Genomic DNA, 20,927 nt, shown 5'->3' on the forward strand with positions numbered 1-20,927 from the left:
TATCATGAATGAAGATACAGAGCACAGACTCATCAAATCTGCAAAATGGTATATGATGAGGGAGGCAAAGGTGTGATGATAAACCAAGAACTCAACCGATTCCTAACAATTTGAGTTTAAAATGATGAAACTCAACAGTAGTGTATATAAAATCTTCTATTTGGGTTAAAAGGTTCAAATGTATAAATATGGATAAAGATTAGCAACAAAACTCATGAAAGAATTCTAAGGTCTTAATAAGCAGTAGAATTCAATAAAGTCTGAGAGTATGGTGTAACTCCTGAACGACTACTGTGACCTTGGGCTACATTAATAGAAATAAAAAATGAGAAAGGTAATAGTACCAGTATGATTATATCTGGAATTTTCTATTCAGTTTGGGGTAGGACATATTAAGAGATATAAAAAAAAAAAATGAAGTTTTTGAGGACTGGGCCGAGGACCAAAGTGGAACTTAAAAGTCTAGGAAATAGCAGGAAAACAGCTGAATCTGGGAACAAAAGGGCCATTCTTGGCCTCAAAGAGCCATTCCTCAGAGGAATATACTGACTCTACATGGATGGTGCCTTGCAACAGAATAAGGGCCCATGTGTGACCTAGCTGCCGTTCAGTCTTCATTGGACAAGGCTTTCCTGAAACCTGACTGAGGCCCAGGTGCATTAGCAGTTGTGGCCCACCTCGTGGTCCAGGCAGGATAAGGAGATCCAACCCTGCACTCACAACTTTCAGACACAGTGGAATAGTAGATATATAAATTAATGTATATTTTTGTAAAATATATATTTGCATCAAAGGCACAGTATCAACTTTAAGAGGTAGAGAAGCTTTCACAGAGGAGGTGACGACTGGGTTGTGCATGTGTGTTCGTGTGTGGTGGGGCAGGGGAGTCCCTTGGGAGCTCACCAGGCCAAGGCAATGCAGGAGAGACCACCAGAGAGTAGTCTGTGCGGACACACAGAATGTGAGGTAGCGGGGTCAGGGAATTCCCAGGTGATCGGTGTGGAGGAGAGGGGTACACGGCATGGCAAGAAGGCTAGAGGGGGCACTGGGCAGAATTGAAGTAGAAGAGTAATATGTGTAGGTGAGAAAAAGCCCTGTGATCCAGCAGTCCTTGAGTTGCAAGCAACTTGGGATTAATTCCCAAGTGGATTGACTTTTCTCCCCCTTTTCTTTCCCCCTAGTCTTCTTGTGGCCATTTAAAAATATTCAGAAAAAAGAGTATCTGTTCTGTCCATTGTACAGTCCCTTCTCTTTGCGTGGGCTATCGGCCTGCTTAGGTCTAGAGCTCATCTCCTCACTGGAATAAAATGACATGTAGTAAACACCAAACGAATGCCAGTGACTAAATTTTTGAGCAAATACATGTCAGCATTAGCTTGGGGGAAAAGCCTCTTAAAATGATTCCAATTTTTTTGCTCACTGGGGCGTTTTACAGAAAGGTTTGCCTTGTTTGCCAAGAGATAGTTGCCAGTGTTGTGAAGGAAAATTGGCATGCAGTCCCTTCCAGCTTGCTGGGGGATAAAGCGGATTCCTATTCCTATTAGTGGCTGCAGAACATCACATCTGGTTTTTACTTCTAAGGCTTGTCACCTCAAACATCTTGAAAATGAGTTGGAGCATATGTGAGTGAACAGGCGAATACTAATGGAGGTCAAATAAGCCAATGTTAAAATAAGGCACAAAGTCTTGCTACGGAAGCATCTAGCATTGTGTAAGAGACGGTCATTCCTCCTGACAGTTCATCAGCTAGCTAATCCTAGAATGAAAAGCCACAGAGGTTAGCCTGGCAGTCTGTTACAAGATCAGTGCGTCGCCTGAGATACCGCTTTCCCCAGCCTCTGGGGATACAGCCAGCAAACTGTAAAGGTACATGGCAGATAATACCGAGGAAAGTCACCAAGTCACTCTTCTTCAATAAATGTCCATCTTCTGAGAACAGAGTCACCTTCTCAGAGCAGGACTCATCCTAAAGGTATAGAGTGTGATGCACACGAAATGTGGTCTAAAGGCTCTCAGCCGTGCACTGTGGTGCTTGAACTTCTAACCAAGGAAGTCAAGCCTTCGGGGTAAAGTATTATGCCTCCAGAACCCCTCCCCCCACTGAGAAAATGATCCTCTAATGAAGATTAATAAAGATATTAATCCCCGCATATACAAGTAGCTTGGTTGGTTTAACATACGTGTTTGGTAATGTTTTGGAAAGCAGTGTTCTAAGAGTGTGGACACTAATAGAGGTAGGATTGCTGGAGTAGAAACGAGGGAGAGACTAGGGACACTGTGGCATGCAAAGGACTGTCTGCTCAGGGTGGGCTTGCTGCATCGGGACCTCAGTGGGAAGGGCTTTGGGTTGGGGAGGGCTAAGTGGGGAGAGTGGAGCAGAGACCACTTGGTGGCCTGGATGGTGTGAGGGTGTGGGGTGTCGATGGAAAGGGGAATTTTATCAACTTCCATCCACTGGGGCAGTTTCGCTAAGCCTTGTGACACTCGGAGATCACGATGCAGCCAGGGGAGGAAGGCACACAAATTTGTGTGGTGTGTGTTTTGTGTATGCCACTGAATGTTTGCCCACTGCGTTTCTGACAGCCAGAATTCCTTCTGGTTCGTGATAGAACATAGAAAGGAATTTTAAAAATTTACATATGCATCATTACATTCTTACTTGGACATTAGATATTTTTATTTCTATCCTACCTAAAAGCGCTTTGATGACTTCCTTAGACCTCAAATCTGACAAATGGCACAACTAACTTAGATCTAAATTCATTTTTAACTATAGTCGGAGGCTATTCCATTTCTGCTGTATCTGAAATCCTCAAAACTCTTCATCCCAGTGGAATTCCAAGGGAGATGAATTTGGAGCTGCACAGCTTGAAGGTGGGGGCTAGGGTGTGTGGTTAGGAGAAGGATACTGCCGACCCAGAGTTCCCTCAGCCTCCTGTGCCCCCAACACAGCCACAGGGGAAGACACTGAAGTCCCCAGGTGCCTGCTTGCGCCATACACTGTGTCCCCAACCTCTGACTGCCTCTGTAAGAGGATAGGTGCACGGGTGCACTGGGGAAGGAAACTCTATGGGGACTACACCTGAGGGGGTGGAAGGAAGCAAATATTGTTTAAAAATGAACAATGATGTAAAAAATAAAAAAATATATATTAAAAAAAGAAAAAAAAAAGAGGATAGGGAAGAGCAGTTTTAAAAAAAATGAGGTCACACGAGGCCCCATGACAATCAAAAGTCAAAAGTGGACGGGGGGGTCTTCTCCCTTTGCTTTGTTTGAAAGTATCCTTTCCCTCACCCTGAAAATCATGCACACAAGTTATATTCTTAATATCATCTTTTATTTGGGGAATTTAATAATACCTTTATTTGATGACATATAACTTTGGGTCACTTTTGCTTCAAAATCCAAAAACACATTTGAGAGCCAGTGGACAGGCATGTTTTTACATTGCTTTCCCCAGGGTGTACCTGTGGGTAGTGTATTTGGATTCCAAAAGGCAGAAAGAGAAACAAGGGCCTCCTTTTAAAAAGCAATCTCTATAAAGCTTCTTTAACTTTGAATCAGTATTGAAATAGAAGTTAACAGTAAATAATTTTAAACTGAACTAAATTACTCAAGTTTATTTTAATAAACAGCTGCATTCACTTTGTGACAAGGTTTAAAGATGATACATACTGGAGTATAAAAAAAAAAAAAAGGTTCTTTGGAAATCGTAATCTCCCCAAACACAGGCTTGGTTAGAAGATGGTTTGTTGATGTAAACAGAATTTACTTCTCTGAGATGCCACTTATATGTTTTTGTTTCTCAAGTGTGTTTTCAGGCAGCTCATCTGTGTAAAATAATGGGTGCTTCCTTCCCTCCTGCGCCTGGGAGCTCTTCAGCCTTTTAGTGAATCTCATTTTACTTTTATTTTTTCTCCGTAAAGACAATACATCCTTAACTAAGGTTAATAACAGAGTGGGAACAGGTTCTGGCCATGTGCCAGGCGATCATAAGCAGCAACTCTGAACGGCTTCCCGATATCAACATTTACCAGCTGAAGGTGCTCGACTGCGCCATGGACGCCTGCATCAACCTCGGGCTGCTGGAGGAGGCCTTGTTCTATGGGGTTCGGACCATGGAGCCATACAGGTAAGTCCCAGGGAGAAGATGAAGCCATGGGGTGGCCTTGGTGTAGTCATTCAGAACCCTTTGTATTGAGTGTCCCACTGTTTCTCAATCTGTGTAAAGCCAAACGTTTTATTCGCTTACTCATCATTTATTTGTTCACTCTTCATGTGTGTCAGGCACTGTGTATATGTAGGCACAAATGAGAGGCTATTTCTATGTTTGGCCGGTGATTTTAATACCCTGTGTAGCCTGCAGTGGTGGAGGAGTTCTAGGGGCACTGGAAAGTGCACAGGATTCAGAACTGTGTCATCAGGAAGGCTGTGTCCTAGCCCGCTGATACCTGTGTGGGGCCCACAGTATGGCTGATGGTAGAGACAGTCCCATCCATTTTTCAGGGTGTTATGTGTCCCAAGGACCTTCACTTGAATCATCAGACCTCAAAATCACCTCATGACCCTAGCAGGAGAGCAGAGAAAGTCTTACTCAAGCATGTGATTGAGTTAGAAGGAAGGACTGGTCATGAATGGTTTCTTGGGAGCCCCGGCTCCCCCACAGCTATGGGTGTTTTATTCCTAGATGTCCTTGAAACTCAGAGGGACAGTGTTGAAGTCTAGTGCTGAGACTTGGTGTGGTGGGTGTGAGACCCTGGTTTGAAGTTTGGAAGTCGAGACACATCAGTCCAAGGGAAAGAGGACAGAGACAGACATACCATCATCTGAAGTTGGACAGCCATCCCCAGCACAGAGCAAGGTCACTTACCACTGAGAAGACGCCTGGGCAGGGGCACCATTCTGGGCAGATCATGAAATTTTTAGCTTTGAAAACTTTGCAAACATGATGTCAGTCCTAAAGGGCTGAGCAGAGGAAGAATCCAGGTGTAGGCCTATGTGAAATAGGATGACAGGCAGGAGAGTGGTTCTCAGTGAAAGAGAGGGAGACAGAGCTCAGGGTGCTACTGTCTGTCTCCACTTATGCAAGATACTCAGGAAACCCAAGGGGAAGTTACCAGGATCGACATGGGTCTAGGATCTAGGATCAGTTCAGGCAAAGGCAGGAAGCTGGCTTTGAAGTGCTTAGTCAGGAAACCAGACCTGGGCCAGGAGTGTGGGACAGGCAGGGAGAAACCTGAAGATGGCAAAGACCCTGCCAGCCAGGTGGATGCCAGAGGACCGTAGGCCAGCCTTGGCACCAGGGTGACCCCAAGGGTGTTTCCAGAACTTTTGTAGGTGATTTCTCCAACTGCCTTGTGGTTGAACAACTTTGGAATCCAGACTGTGAGTCAGCTTTAATCAAACTTATGAGAGATTGCCTTGAGGGCTGAGACTAGACTTTCCCATAGTGTGCAATATCTAGTCAGTATGATGAATGTTGTGGGTTCTCTCTCAGAAAATAGGAATCAAACATGGAGAGATAAGACTGCATCTTTGAACCTCAGTGTTGCAATGAGTGTAGGGTCAGGGGTGGTTGGTGTTAACTTCTCTGAACACCAGGACTTGCTCCTAGGAAACCAAACTGCAGACTGCTGAGTGAGTGGATGGATGCCAGCCAGGAGATGTAGACTGAGAAACTCCTTCTTCCCCCAGGACCCTAGCAGCCACTGAACCTACTTGCTGTCTAGCTCTGGGCATGCACCTGCCCCGCTTGCTCATCTTCTCCTTCCTTCGGGTTGGTCTGCAGACCGCCCTGAGCACAGAAACCTTGCACTGGTCCAGCATTGCATCCCGAAGGCCACACCCTCCCAGGTGCTTAATCTATCTATCTATATATGTGTGTGTGTGTGTGTGTGTATAAAGGATTTATTTTTTTATGCATACAAGAACTGGGGTACAGGCCAGAAGTGCAGGGGACGGGGGTGAGAGGATTCACTAGAGACAGAGTGGGAAACAGAACAGGCAGATTTACTGAAATACACTGTTGAGGAGAGAAGCGGGTGAGTCAGGAGAGGTCTGCTGCACCATGTGGGTAGCTCCCTGGCCGGCTGGGGATGGAACTCATGCTGCAGAAGCTGCAGGTAGCTTCACAGTGCTGTGCTTAATCCCTTGCGCCTCCCAGGGAGGCCCTCTGCATTATATTTTTGTGTCCACTTTTCCCCACTTCTACCAAGTCTTCTCTGAAGGACTTACTTTCTACCTCTTAATTGACTGGCAGTTTCACTGACTTAAGCTTGAATCAAAGAGACCTTTCTTGTCACTGAGACCAAGTCCACCAGGATATACTCCATATTGTTTGGAGTGTATATGCTGTATTTTTCCGGATGTTTGGCAGATCATAATCTCTCTGTAAATGTATACTCTGTTCTCGCACTGGGTGACAAATTTTCAAGCCTCCCTCAGTTTCTCCTCCCTGGAGCTTGTGAAGAAGTTGTTCTGTGGTGTTCTGTATTTCAGGAAATCTAATCTGCCTTGTTCCACTTCAGATGAGATGTGAACCATTTGTTTTAAAAGGTGTAGTAGGGGCCTCCCTGGTGGCACAAGGGGTTAAGCACAGCACTGTGTAGCTGTCTGCAGCCTCTGCAGTACGAGATCGATCCCTGGCTGGCCAGGGAGCTACCCACATGGCGCAGCAGACCTCTTGTGTCTCACCCGCTGCTCCCCTCAGCAGCGTATTTCAGTCAATTTGCCTGTTCTGTTCCCCACTCTGTCTCTGGTGAATCCTCTCACCCCCCGCACCTCTGGCCTGTACCCCAGCTCTTGTATGCATAAATAAATAAATCTTTAAAAAAAAAAGGTGTAGTAGAAGAAAGGGTTCTAAATAATGCAGAACTAACAAAGTTAAGAAAAATGAGAGGGGTGGATGTTAGCAAACCCTGTTGCTTTTCCTTTTAGGTCATGCAGAAGTGAAAATTGGCAACAAGTGGGTCAGATGTCCCCCACAAAGCCTGTAACAGTCTTAGAATGTGAGGGAACCTGGAAGCTGGTGGTGATGTGCAGCCCTCAAGTGCACCTGAGGGAATTCACACTCTGGCCCATCCGTCATCTACACGGTGGTCCCTGCACAAGCTCTGGGTGGGCTTGTTGTTCGCCTTTAGCCAAGGACACAGTAGTGAGAAGTGACTGGATCACTGTCTGCCTTTACAGTTTTACGATGTTAATATACTGTTGCAATAACTAGATTGAGGTCAAGTCTCCAGTGATGATTTTATCATTCCTGACCTTGGCTTAATTTTAACTGCAGACCTTAGAGGAGAAAGTATCCATATTCCATTTTCATCCAAACCATTATGTTGCCCTGAGCTCCCTTATTGCTACTCTGTCAATAGAAGTTCTTTTTATGATGTACCACAAATTAAGTTCTTTATGTTTCATAAAGCAAGTTGGAATTAATTCCCATACAACAAAATGTATAATCTTTAGCTTAGCATATAATGTTTCTTATGAGAGTGTCAGTGTATATATGTGTAATTATTTGTATCATCATCTGCTCCTTAGTATTATCAACATTAAGCAGAGTGAAAGTAATTTAAAAGGATTTCACAAATTTTTTAAAAAAAATTCGTTTTGTCAGGTTTAGCCCTGAGATAAATTGGATGCCAAAACTTAGTTTGCCAGTTGGTAGTTCAGCATTTAGAAAGCATTTCCCCCTTGGAGACGGTGTTGGAGATTATGGTGAGGTCCCCAAACTAGCCCTTAAAAGTTTGCTCAGCCCCTTACATCACCAAATTATGCTGTAAAATTGGGGAGGGGAGGCCAAGGAGAAAGAAATAAAAAAAATAAACATAATTTTAAAATTCAGATTTAAGTTATGTTGAATACCAATTAAACTTGATTTTTCTTTAGGCTCTAGGGAATAATATGGACAGACAGAGGCTTTCAAAGGCTTTGAGGGGACTGATAAATATTTTGTTGTCATAATTTTGTTATGAGAACAGAATACCTTCTAGGAAAGGACATTTTCAAAGTTAAAAGTCACCCTCACTTTTCAGATTCTTTGTCTCAATCCCTATCAGTCCCTACATAATCATGCTAAATTTCTTTTCTGAAATTATTCCAGAAGCATTGATCTGCGCATATTCTAAAGCTACTCAAGACTCAATCTTAGCATGAAGGAGGGGAGGGAATTAAAAGTAAATAAATAATCCTAATTTACCAGAAACACTCAAAAAACATGAACAGGGGTTCCATTCTTCCTACTCTTTCATATTTGTTTAAAGCCCCCTGTCTTTTTTACTTTCTGTTTTCAATTATTTTCACACCCTTGAAGACTCCTTTTTCCCCTCACTCTTAACTCTTTCTGGAACCCTCAAAACTCCACATGGTACTTTCACTTTTTGCTCCTTTCCTTTCTTTCTGTCTTTCTCCTTCTTCTCAGGAGAAGCCCAGTCCCAATCTTGATCTGTTAGAAATGCCTAGTAAGGTAGTGGTTGGGGAAGGGGAGGATAAGGAGAAGAGCAAGGGGAGGCTAAGAATTCTCCTGAGTGGACAGAAAGAAGACAAAAATGGGAACACTCTCTATCCCATTCTGTAACTTGCTTTTTTCACTTTCCAACAGCATGCACGTCTACACAGACCATCTCTTGGATGTGTTCCTAATTTTTTCAAAAAAGATACATTGCATTTCTTTTTTTTTTTTTTTTAAAGATACTTGTTTATTTATGCATACAAGAGCTGGGGTATAGGCCAGAGGTGCAGGGAGTGTGAGGATTCACCAGAGACAGAGTGGGGAGCAGAACAGGCAGACTGACTGAAATACACTGCTGAGGGGAGCAGTGGGTGAGGCAGGAGAGGTCTGCCGCACCATGTGGGTCACCACCTTGGCCAGGGATTGAACCCATGCCTCAGTGGCTTCGGATAGCTTCATAGGTTACAATTTAACCCCCTGCGCCACCAGGGAGGCTCCCAGAAACATAGCATTTCATCTCATGAATACACTAGAATTTGTTCATCAGTCCCATTTATGTTTATTATGTCAAACAATGCTATTACGACCTTCCAAGTACTTGATCTTTGTGATGTGACCTTGTGATATAACTGAATTCATAAGGCAAATTCATATGATAAATCTCTAAAGGCTAACTTGCTGTATCAGAAGTCATGTTCATTTTAAATATGGGCAACTGCCATCAAATTGTGCCCTCTGTCCACAATAATGTCAAGTATTACCTCAAAACAAGTGAGAGGACCTCCCCTGGTCGCGCAGGCGGTTGAGTGCCATGCTGTGAAGCTGTCCACAGCCTCTGCAGGGCCAGTTCGGTCCCGGCCGGATAGCGAGGGTCCCACATGGCACAGCAGACCTCTCCTGTCTTACCCACTGCTCCCCTCAGCAGTGTATTTTGTCAGTCTGCCTGTTCTGTTTCCCATTCTGTCTCTGGTGAATCCTCTCACTCTCCCGCACATCTGGCCTGTACCCCAGTTCTTATATAAATAAATAAATAAATAAATAGATAAATCTTTTCAAAAAAAAGTGAGAATGGATGATATTGTTTTTATAATCTCTGATCTGACTTCATTTCACAATATAAAAAGGCCTTGTTTTTCTGATCTAAGTCTGCTCTCATGGGATTTGCTGGTATTAATTCTGTTGTCCACAAATAATATTTGCGTGGCAGTAAGAATGACATTTTTTTGTGAGGTAGCTGGGCAAGAGGCAGAAGCAGAATGATGAAGGCACTTAAACAAGGCACCGGGATCTGAGAAAAAGCGAAGAGGGTCTATGTAACTCTCCTCAAGAAGAGGAAAGCTGAAAAGAGTGTGATTTCAGCTCAGATTGTTGTCAGGAAAAACCGTGGCATGAGCAGAAGTAAATGCAGCTGGTGGTTTGTGGACCCTACATGTTCACAGTCAGGTGTTTGTAACTCAGAGCTTGCCAGTAATTCCATAGCAGTCACATCGGTTTTTATTTTGCCAGGAATTTTTTGACTTTTCCCTCAGAAACTTTGGCAGATAAATTGGTAAAATGTAAGGTTTAATCACAGTGGTAGCTTCCACTACTGTTTTCTAGGTGACTCTTCTTCTGAAGACATACAATTGCTCTTTTATGGGTTTCTGTCGTCAATTGATATGATGTTCTACTCCAGGAGCCAGTGGAGCTTGGGGTGCATGATACGGTGGGGAGGGGAGCCTAAGAGATTACTGGGTACAGTCACTCCCCCCACCCACTCTTACCTGCCTTTGCCGTCACCTCATCTCCTGGTATCACACTCCAGGTGCTAGCTTGCTCTCTGGGGATGTTTGTGTCAGTGAGTTCTGGCAGTTAGCTGTTTTATCTAGTACAGAGTTGTCCTCAGACCTGCAAAGTAGGACAGGAACAAAGAAGGGCCAGTTTTCCACCTAGTAGGGAAGTGAGTATCTGCACTTCCTACAGTTGTTCTGTTCATTTACCTTGTTTGCTGTCTATTTTCCATGGTGAGGTTCACAGAATTATTTCACTCAATGGATGGACAAATGTTTTATTCTCTGCTTACTGATGTGGACGATAATCCCTTAGCCACTTAATCTTTTTTTTTTTCCACACATTGTAATTTTTCAATTAAAGATCTTTAGTGGCTCAAGCCCTTTACAATTTTGAGCTCTGTTTGTTTGTGTAAAATACTGTGTTGCCTGATAAATATCTAATTAGGGCCTCTTTTTCTCTGCTGTCAATTCTATAAGATTGATTTCTTAGGCACAGTCCCTGGCCTTGACCCTGGGGCAGTGACTACATGCATGGCAGTGGGGAGTGGGGAACGAATCCTTCAAGGTCCAAGCACTTTTAATTTAACCTTTGTAATGTCAAGTTTTTTAATTTAATTCTGAAGGTCTCTTTGAATTCAGAATTTAGAAATTCAATGAAAGGAAACAGTGAAGAAAAAGGTGAAGGAGAAGGATTGAAAAGAGAAGAGACAACAGCAATGCCAGTGACTACAGCTCAGTGCACAGTTGTTTATAAAGCAGCCACTTGAGTTCATACCTAATTACTTGTGTGTTACAGTCCAGCTGAATAGGAGCTACGATGAGGCTTTTGGGAGGAGGGGGAAGGAAAATATTATGGGCAACTGTGACTGCACTTACCTCGTGGAAGCAGATAACTGAAAATCTCTCTCATTCAGTGATCCAGCCTCTTAAAAGTACCTTGACTTCATTTTAGTCCTGGCTTGAGATGTTGCTTATATGGTTGGGTATTTATTGACCAACTGTGCTGGGTGTGTCCAGCCTTGAGCCCCTCATTGTGTCTTTGTGGTCTTAGTTCTAAAAGAGAAATCAAGGACAATCTATGCATAGTAGTAGCAAATGGCTCTCTAATCCTCTTATCCCAGAATAAGAGGAATCACGGGGCCATGGGCCTACCCATTCTACAGCTCTTCTGCCCGTTGCTACCATCTCAGGCCCCTGGCATTGGAATGCATGCCTCAAATTCTCACAAAGCCCTAAGTGATACAAACAGACTGAGGTTAGTTGGCAGCTCCATGGACCAAGCTTAGTCCAACTTGACAGTTTCCTACCTGACACAAATTGATGGGGTACTACTGAATATACAGGAGGAAGGTGACCCAGGCGTGTCCTCCAACATGCTGCATAGACAGAACAGATCTACAATCTGTGCTGTCTGTCACCTCCTGAACACACAACTATATGTTGTCTGTCTTCTGGCTACTAAGGGCCACTACCTGACAAACTTTCAAGAGACCCCACCTTCTGCTTTTTTCTAGACTTGTATTTTCAAAATCCTCTCCTGAGGGCCTCCCCTGGTGGCTCAGCAGTTGAGCGCTGGGCTGCGAGGCTGCCCGCAGCCTCTGCAGAGCCAGTTCATTCCTCTGCCGCTGGCGAGGGTCCCACCAAAAAAAAAAAAAAAAAAAAAAAAAAAAAAAAAAACCTCTCCTGAACTTTATTCTACCAACATCTATGTGTTAAGACTATTAAATCAATATATTGTCCCAGTCACTTTCTTCTCAGACAATTAAAAAGCTGCTTATTCCACTTCCCACCCGCTCTGAGTATCACTGCGGTCATTCTCCTGCCCTGTGTCCATGTACGTTCTTCACTAGGGGATCAGATATCTGCAGAACACCAATCTCATCAGTGTCCAAGAAGTAGAAGATGAACTATTTGTTATGGCTCATTAGTAGAAACAGTCCCGAGTGTCATTTAGGCTCCCAAATGTCTACCGAGCTTTCTTCTTATAAGGTTAAGGCATATTTGGATCACCTTGGTCTTCATTAGGCAATGAGCATCAGAGCTTTTCCTTTCAAATCAGGGCTAATAATCTTGCATTGTTGCTCTTGTCCGTTAAACTTGAACCCAGAGCAAGAACTAGACTAGGTTCTATATACATAAAGGCAACCCTTTTGCCCATGGCACATTCACACATTGTAGTTACCCTTTAAGATAATGATGCTATCTTTGTGGTGATGACATATCTGAATGTCACCCCTGTCCATACTACTTCTATCCAATACATTTGACCAAAGAATGTGTTCTATCTCCACAGACTCCTCATCATCCAACTGCTAGCCTTGGCTACCTGCTTCGTTTTTTTGTTTTGAAAAGCATTTTTAAGGACCCTCCAGATTCATAGCCACTTATCTATTAGGAAGTACTTAAGCAAACAGAGATCCAAAGTCTCATAAGAAGTTCTGTGATCAGCACTTGTTCTAGGGAAGTCACCTAAGATAACTTGTCACCTGATCATTTCTAGTCTGTTCACATGACTGCTGGCAGCTGGAGAAGCCACTCCATGGCCCCTTTCAAAGAAATTGGTAGTTCTCACATCTTTACTTTATGCATTGTGTAACTATCTATCTGGCACTATTTTTCTCCATTTTTCTTTCCCCAAATTCTGCTCCTTCTCATTCTCTAAGACCCTTCCTTTCAACACTCAGGTTCTCAATCAAAGGACCATGAGCTGTGAGGGATGTCGGACTCCCTCTAATGTGATAGTATGACTCATTCTAACACTTATGCTACTGGGAAAATTTCAGATGAGTGGCATCACGAGAATATGGCTCCCACCTTTGTAACTCCCTAAAACTTTTCTCCAAGCAATCCTGAAGGAACTGTAGCTCTTTGTCTTCACCAGCGGCAGTGACTAAGGCAAACAGAAGTTCCCACCTGTAGTTTTCATTCGCTCAGCAGATGCTCATGCTCTTTAAAAAGCTTCAGTTCTCAACTCTTGCTAAGGCTTCAGGTGCTGATTCCAGGATCTGTCTTCAAGATCCTCAGCTTTTTGTCTGGGCCTGTCTTCCTTGTAAATCTTTCATCCTGGCTCACGTGCTTTCTCTCCACCCATTGCAGACCTTCCCTAGCATCCAATCTTTACTTGGATCAAGAGTACAAATTCTTTCTCGCCCAAAAGTCCCATGACTGGGCCAACCCCATCCGTTTCCACACCTACACATTCCTTGGCTCTTGAGATTCCTGGATAGGGCACAGGCAATACTTTTCTTTATTTGCATTTGCCTGATTCCCGTTAAACTGCCTCCCTGTGGAGCAAAATGAAAGCATTGCTCTGTCCCTGGGGATAGGTCACCTGCAGAGACAAACATTTTGTCTTCCATGTTCATCGAGGTGTATATGAGCAACGTACAAGCTCTGAGCAATATTCTTTAGTCTTCCTACTTATGAAAACATTTCCAGAGTAAAAACATTTCCCATTGTGATTCACATGTTTTGGGTTTTTTTTTTTTTAACGTTCACAAGCTATCACTGAGCTTTGACCTTCCTGACAGAAAATCTTCAGTTTCTTATTACAACAAATTGTACCCTCAGCAGCAGACTATCAAATCCTAAGGAATCTTCTGGGATGTCTTGAATTTCTCCTGTTGAATCAATCTCTCGGTTGGCCGCCCCTGCAGCTACATAGCTGTTATCTCTTTTCCTTTTTCTCAGCTCTTGGAGGAGAAAGTAAGGGGAAAAGTCCCATTTTTCCCTGTAGGAAGCAAACAGAGAAATGGGAAATGATGGATATCACTCTGAATGGCTCAAAAAGAATTTAATAAAACCAATTTTAATTTTATAGAAAGTGTATTTTCGATTAAAAAAATGATCAACATACTCACATGCTATTTATCTGTCTATTTTGAGTGCAGTCCATACTGAGTTTTTAGAAATTCTCCAAGGATAGATGAATAGACATTCAATTAAACTACACAAATAAAACTGATTTGTCAAACCTCATAAATTCGATCCTTATAGAGAATAGTGATAGCATTTGTAAGGAACAGTGAGAGGTCCTTGAAAGAAATGAAAGACAGGGAGTAAATGGTCCCCCAACTGATAGTTCCCAGTTTTCAATATAGCCAAGTTATTTTGAGTAAGAAAAATATCATTTGGGCCAGGTAAGTTAGTACTAGTACTGACCCGAAAAGAGCTAGTACTGACCCGAAAAGGAGAGGTATAATATTTTATTGTTAGAGGTGTTCAAGGGGAGTGGCATGGCCAGGTACAAGGAAGCCGGAGTGGCAGAAGAGCAGTAGGCTGTGGCCCTTGACAGGGGCAGCTGGCGGGGGCTCTGAGAGCAGAAGGAGTGAGAGTCCCTGCTGTGTGGAATGAATGGATGATGGAAATCACTTTTATGGCACAAAGGACACCAATCACGCAATCACATTGTCCTTCAGAATTAAAGAGGAACAAATCTGCTCTCACTTGTAATGGGAAATATCACCCTAATATCCTCCCAAAGTAAGATAAATTGGGTTCAACAATCGTAAAAGCATCTGCCAGCTATTTGTTAGCTTCATCTTTTTAGAGGAATAGGTGAAAGGACTTTAAGAACTCTCCTCTCCCTTTCAACTTTCTTAAACTGAAAAGTAATTGGTATTATTTATTAAAAGCCTATTCTAGATCCAGCAACTTGCTCATCCTTCTAATCTTCATAGCGATTCTAATCTTCATAGTGAGGAGGAAGGTAGCCTGTACCACCTTCTGGGTGAGGTGGCTGAGCATGAAACCTGCATGTCTTGCCCATTCTGTGGCAGAGCCAGGGTTCAAACTCAGGCCTTAGGTTCATTTATTTTATTAATTAAAAATGTGAGTCAAGTTGAACTTTTATTTGCTTAATTATAAAGACTCTACAAAATAGAGGGTCCTCTTTCCAAGGACACCGCTCGGCCTTGCTATTGCATGAGTCTATCAAGATTCTTTTTGTTACAAGTGGCCGACTTCAACTCAGAGCATCAGAGCACTAAAGGAAGTTTGCTGCCCAGACACCTATCCAGTCAAAGACAGATGTGTTACAAGAGAATAAAGGGAAACAGCCTAGGTCATCAGATTGCATGTTCTCTCTCGACCCCTCTCTCCTCTCATCTCTCTTCTTTCCTTTCTCTGTCTCTTCCTGGACCTGTTTCTCTGCTCTACTCATTCTTCCGCATTGTCCTCATCCTTGCCCACATAGTCTTCCCCATAGTGTGAGTGAAGATGGCTCCCGGCAGCCCCCAGTCCACATTTTTCTAGCTCTGCAATCAGAGAAAAGATTGTGTTCTTTCCAGGTACAAATTTTAAAATATATATTTCTAATGGACTTCTTTGGCTTCTTGGGGTCTCACCCCAGCTGAACCAAGGGAGATCACAGGCTGACAGCCCTCTCAGCAGCACAGGTTTGGGATGGGACAGAAGCTCATCAAAAACTTGGAAGGTATGTAGATGATGAATAAATGAGAATAGAATAACCAATAACTGAATGAATCAACCAAAACTGTACTATTTGCCTCATCTAGAAAAAAAATCAGCAAGAAAAAGATTCAAAGGCGGTAAAGTGAATCCAAAGACTGATAAATACAAGGCCATGGCATGGAGAGAAGGAAGCAGCAGCTTTAGTGTTACGCATCAGCAGTTGCAAGAGCAGCCTCCTAGAATTTCAGAGGGAGCAGCTGGACCCATGCGGGCTAGAACAGAGCTGGCCGCTGTTAGCTGTAAGAAGAAAAGATGGGTCAGAAAAGAGGCTGGTGAGGTCCTGCTTGAGGGAGAAACATTGTGTGAGTACCCAGCGTACCTGAGGGCAGTGTGTGGCACTTTCTGTGAAGGTTTATCAGTGCCAGTGTCCATTATCTGTTTCTGACTGTGGGCACTAAGTTGGCAGAAGACTGTGTACAGAAAGATTGCAACTTGATTTCATCAAAGTATTTCATGATGTCTCCTGGTGCATTTTCTTTCTTTTTTCTTAATGTTTATATTTTGGGGTTTTTAAAATAATTTTGTATTAAGGTAGCATTGGTTTGCAATACTACATGTGATTCAAAAATAGAGGGTCCCACTTCTTCAGGTGTGTATTTTCTCTAGATGGAAAAATATAGGCTTAGGAGAAACCTCACTATATATATTTATATAACTTAAACAACTGTTTCTGAACTTTAATTATTAACAGTTTGATAGACCCCTTTGGGGGGTGTATATGAAATTGTATGCCTTAAAACTTCATGTTTTTGGTCCTAAGTCAATATTTTTATCAAAGGCTTAATTAATGAGATGAAGACATAGAAGATGAAGATATATGTATATATCCATCCAATTTGCAAGAAATGCAAAAAGCTTGCACAAATAACTAATACTCTGGGAACTAAATGAAACTTCAAAATTCTCTCCTGAATTAGAAACATTTGCTCAAAAGCAACAAGATGAATTTCAACAGGGATACATGGAAAAGCCTGAGTTAATGATGAAAATTCAATAATAACTGGAGAATTTTTCTAGTACTTTGTGGTAGCATTAATTCCTCTTTTCTCAATAGGATTTCTGATAGCCAAACATATATGTGATTGCCCATGGGGCAGCCCACACTCAGCTTAAACTAGAGAATACAGTCCCCAGGCCATCCAACCCAAGTGAGCCCAGTTAGGGCCAGTGGTGGTCCAGCCTTGAACTTTTATCTAAGATGTTAAGAAAGCAGAGTTCCCCTTTCCTATTGTTCCTGACTGAGGAAGCCTGTGGCCATAGGAAATCAGGCTGTTGGGTCTCTTGGAACCACCAAGAGAGAGAGAATGGAGAAGAAAACTGGGAAGCGGAGGCGAGAAGTGGCCACACTGTGTGGGCAGTGCCTGAAACCAAATTTATTCCTGGACCGTTGAGTTGCACTCTTCCTCATGGCTACAGGAGGGGGAGCTAGGATACATGACCTGGAATTAGGGGAAGATGCATTTCATGCCACAATATTAGGAAGAGCAGTTCATAACAGTGTCCAGTAATGAATCACTCAGTTTTGAAGGGTATATCTTAGGAATTATAACTTCAATAGATGACCATCTGCTGGAATTTTATCAAAATAATCCCTTTATTAGGTAGGAAGGCTGTCCAAATACCTCTTCGAGCTGAGAATCTGAGTTTCAAAACCCCTTCAGTTTCAATCACAAAGTACGAAAGCAAGCCAGCTCAAGGCTTATTCTCTGTTCCTCAGTTCTCATTGTGACAGGTGATATTCACTTTTCCTTCTTCCACCTGGTTCAAAGAGAACATCCTTAGATGTAAGTATAAGAATAGCTTTGGTAGCTTGACATCTTTTCCCTATAACCTAGTGTGTGTGGAATAAAATAATTAGTGTGTGTGTGCATGCACGTGTGTGTATGGTGTGATATATATGTCACAAAATGATGTTACTTACGTATATATACATATGTACATACTGCACATATATACACATTTACGTATACATAAGTATATGTTTCTAATCAACTGCTTGGGATTTTTTTATTATTCAAAGAGTTACTAGCCTCTAGAAAGTAGATTTTATGCTTTAAGTCTAGATTTCTAGTTTGCTTGGGGGGAAATCAGAAGTCCTGATGAAGCGGACCTGCATCCTCAAAGCAGCAGTTGCTGGACCAAGCAGCAGAGGCCTTTTAAACCTGGTGCTGACAGTTCACCCTGGTTCCCACTCCCCCACACTAGGCTTGGTTCACTCATCTTCATCCTCTCTCCCCCCTTGGGCTTGTCATTGTGGGCTCCCTGCTCTAAACAAAGCTCTTTTTTTTTTTTTTTTTTTTTTGCTACTCTCTGCTGGCAACAATTATAACCTCCATCGGGAGCAGGAGTATTAAGGCGTGGAGGATGTGTTCTGCTCTTAGACCCAAACATGAAAGGAAGAGGAAGAAAGAAATTTCATTCTTCATTCTCACCCATGTTTTCTATGAAAATATAATTTTTAATTTTAAAAATGAATATAAAATGCAAAGCTATTCACTCACACAAATGGATGACTAGGGCATAGAAATATAACATCTGAGTAAAAGTTAAGTACCTCCTTTTCTCATTAGTTCTCTTGGTAGCAGTTTCCTTTTTTTGATTTCAAGTAATTTTTTATTGAGGAACTATAGGTTTACATCTTTGTTTGTATTTGGGGAATAAAGGACTCCTGGCCCCACTTCAAGTGTTATTGCTATAGTGCATTTTGCAATTAATATAATAAAAGTCTGATATTCTCCAGGCATCCAGGGAAAGCACCTGACTCCATTCCTGTTAGGCAGTCTTTTCTAAAGGGGGTTGGTTCCCTGGGAATAATTGTTCCATTGATATTATATGAAAAAGAATCCTGGTCAAATGATTTAGCATAGATAAAATGGCTTCAGGTCAGTTTGCTGAACATTAGTCACTGATAGCAACTGATCAAAAGCCAAAGCCAGTTCACCAAGTGCCAATTCCATTAAAGACCTGTTTGCCAGATATACCATGGTGTTTTAGCAGTTTTTTTCAGAAATATTTAATATGGATTACTGATATTGAAAGAGGCTGTTTTTCTGAAGATTGATTAAAAATTTTCTTCAAAGGCAGCCACACAGAATTCAGTATCATTTTAAAATTTCCTATTTGAAATAGTTTTTTATCTAAGGGTTTGGTATTTTGTATGTGAAAGGATTGTTTCAGCAATAGTTGATTTCTATGTTTTAGAAATTTTCTTTTTTTTTAATTTAAGCATTTTTTGATGTTTCTTTACCAATTCCTGAACAGCTCAATGTATTTCTATCAATTTAGAATTTAAAATAACTTAAAATTCTGGAGATATTAGAATGCTTTTGAATTTAAATATTTAATTGCTAAAAATACAGTTGGCCTTTCATATCCACAGGTTTCATATTTACTTATTCAACAACCTCCGGGAGAAGCAAAAGTACTGAGGCCTGTGATGGCCGCATCTGCACAGACCATGTACAGACATTTTTCATGGCCATTATTCCCTGAGCAATACCATATAACTACTATTTATGTAGTATTTACATATTCTATCAAGTATAATTAACCTATAGATAGTTCAAAATATACCTGAGAATGTGTGTAACTTACACATGAATGCTATGGCATTTTATTTAAGGGACTTGAGCATCCATATGATTGGATGTCTTTGAGGGTCCTAGAGCCAATTCCCCCATGAATACCCAAGGGTGACTAATAGGGCATTGGAGAAATTGTGGGAAAGAAACAGTGAAAAGGCTGGACATTTATAGCGAAGTTAAAAATTACCATTTTGGATTCAGAAACATCTAAAAAAAAAAAATCAGGGGCACCATCAACAATCCAGTTTGTGGGAAAGTAACCATTTACCTTCATTTATATTTTACTAACTTTTGCAAGTTTAATATTCTTTTGCCACTTGCATGTTCCTGTCAAAGCTTTGAAAAATTTTCCATTGGAAGTAACAAAGAAAAAGTGATAATTGGTACATTTATTAAAATCGGTAAATAATTCATCAAATTCATCTTTCAGTGAATAAAGTTGAACTGGTTTCTTTTATGCAGAATTTCTCATTGATTTTAGTAAACTCATATATATATATAGAATCTCTGAAAGAGGCATTTGAAAGGTAATATTTTCTGAGTTCAAATTACTGTAAAAGCCACGAGTCACGAGGCATTAGTTCACGCAGCGCACTCTGGGAGTAGCTACTCAGGAAGGTTGAGCTCACTCTGGTACTTCTGGGCTCTGGATTTAAGGACATTGGTGCATTGGCAGTGGGTGTGTGTGGTGACTTTTATCTTAGAGGAAATGTGAATCTGTTCCCCTAAACCCAAATTCACATGCTGTATTTCAAACCAGCGTTTACTTCAAAAAAGAAAAAGACCAAAGAAAGATCTTATTAATTAGATTTTTCAAACTTTTTTCTTTTACATTGGATCTTATTTTTAAAATAAAAAACAGACCTCTGCCTCACACCCTCACCTCAGCCCCTTACTTTCAGCCTATTTTTCACCAGCAACTCTTTAAAAACATTTGTTTTCCATAGTTATTTTGAGATTTATGTTTTTTATGCAGCAACTAAAGAAATTATCTTCTCCTAGCTCAGAAAAAAAAAAAATCTGGATCCTCTTTTCCCTACTCTCATATTCCTTTTCATTAAGGAAGAATGATGCTTATTTGTTTTAACAGCTACCTGAGGAACTTCAAACATTATACTGAAATTTCTATTTCTTCCATCAACTTTAGGCAATGTCTCTTGATTTCCCATGATTTTACATGGAAATTTAGTAAATTTCCACCTTTTCCTGATGGAGAGTTAAAATACAAATTTCTCAGTTCAAAATCATTTTCCTTGACAATTTTAAAAGACTGTTAGACTCTCGTCTAGAAACTATTATTTCTGATGCCAGTTGTATTTGGATTTCTTTGTCGATTATCCATTTCATCCTTCTATGTCTTTTTTGTCTCTGCTTTTCTCTGATGTTCTTAAAGTTCACATTGATGTGTGAAGGCATAGGTGCTTTTTTCACTCATGCTAGACCTTTTCATTTTAAAGACTCCTGTCTTCCTTTATCTCTGGGAAAATTTTTCTTTACTTTTTTCCTTTATTAATGTCATTTTCTCTGTTCTTTCATTCTGAAAGTTCTGGTAGTCAGATGTTAAACTTCTTTGTTTCCAATGTCTTGGACCTTTTTGCTTTATATTTTGAGCGAGATCCTTGACTTTATTTTTCACTCCTTTTATTGAAT

At 41.4% G+C, this 20,927-nt stretch overlaps 1 protein-coding gene across 2 annotated transcripts in view; it reads left to right on the forward strand.

Annotated features, from left to right (window-relative positions):
- Positions 1-20,927, forward strand: part of SMYD3 (SET and MYND domain containing 3) — a gene marked incomplete at its 3' end in the record, with an annotated part of 742,797 nt that overhangs the window by 632,593 nt on the left and 89,277 nt on the right. For both annotated transcript variants that reach the window (XM_084254008.1, XM_084254009.1), the window contains one exon: positions 3,958-4,132. In XM_084254008.1, the coding sequence (XP_084110134.1) occupies positions 3,958-4,132 (175 nt within the window). The remainder of the gene's footprint in view (positions 1-3,957; positions 4,133-20,927) is intronic.

The sequence above is a fragment of the Talpa europaea genome (assembly GCF_964194135.1).
Source record: "Talpa europaea genome assembly, chromosome: 14".
Classification (NCBI taxonomy): domain Eukaryota; kingdom Metazoa; phylum Chordata; class Mammalia; order Eulipotyphla; family Talpidae; genus Talpa; species Talpa europaea.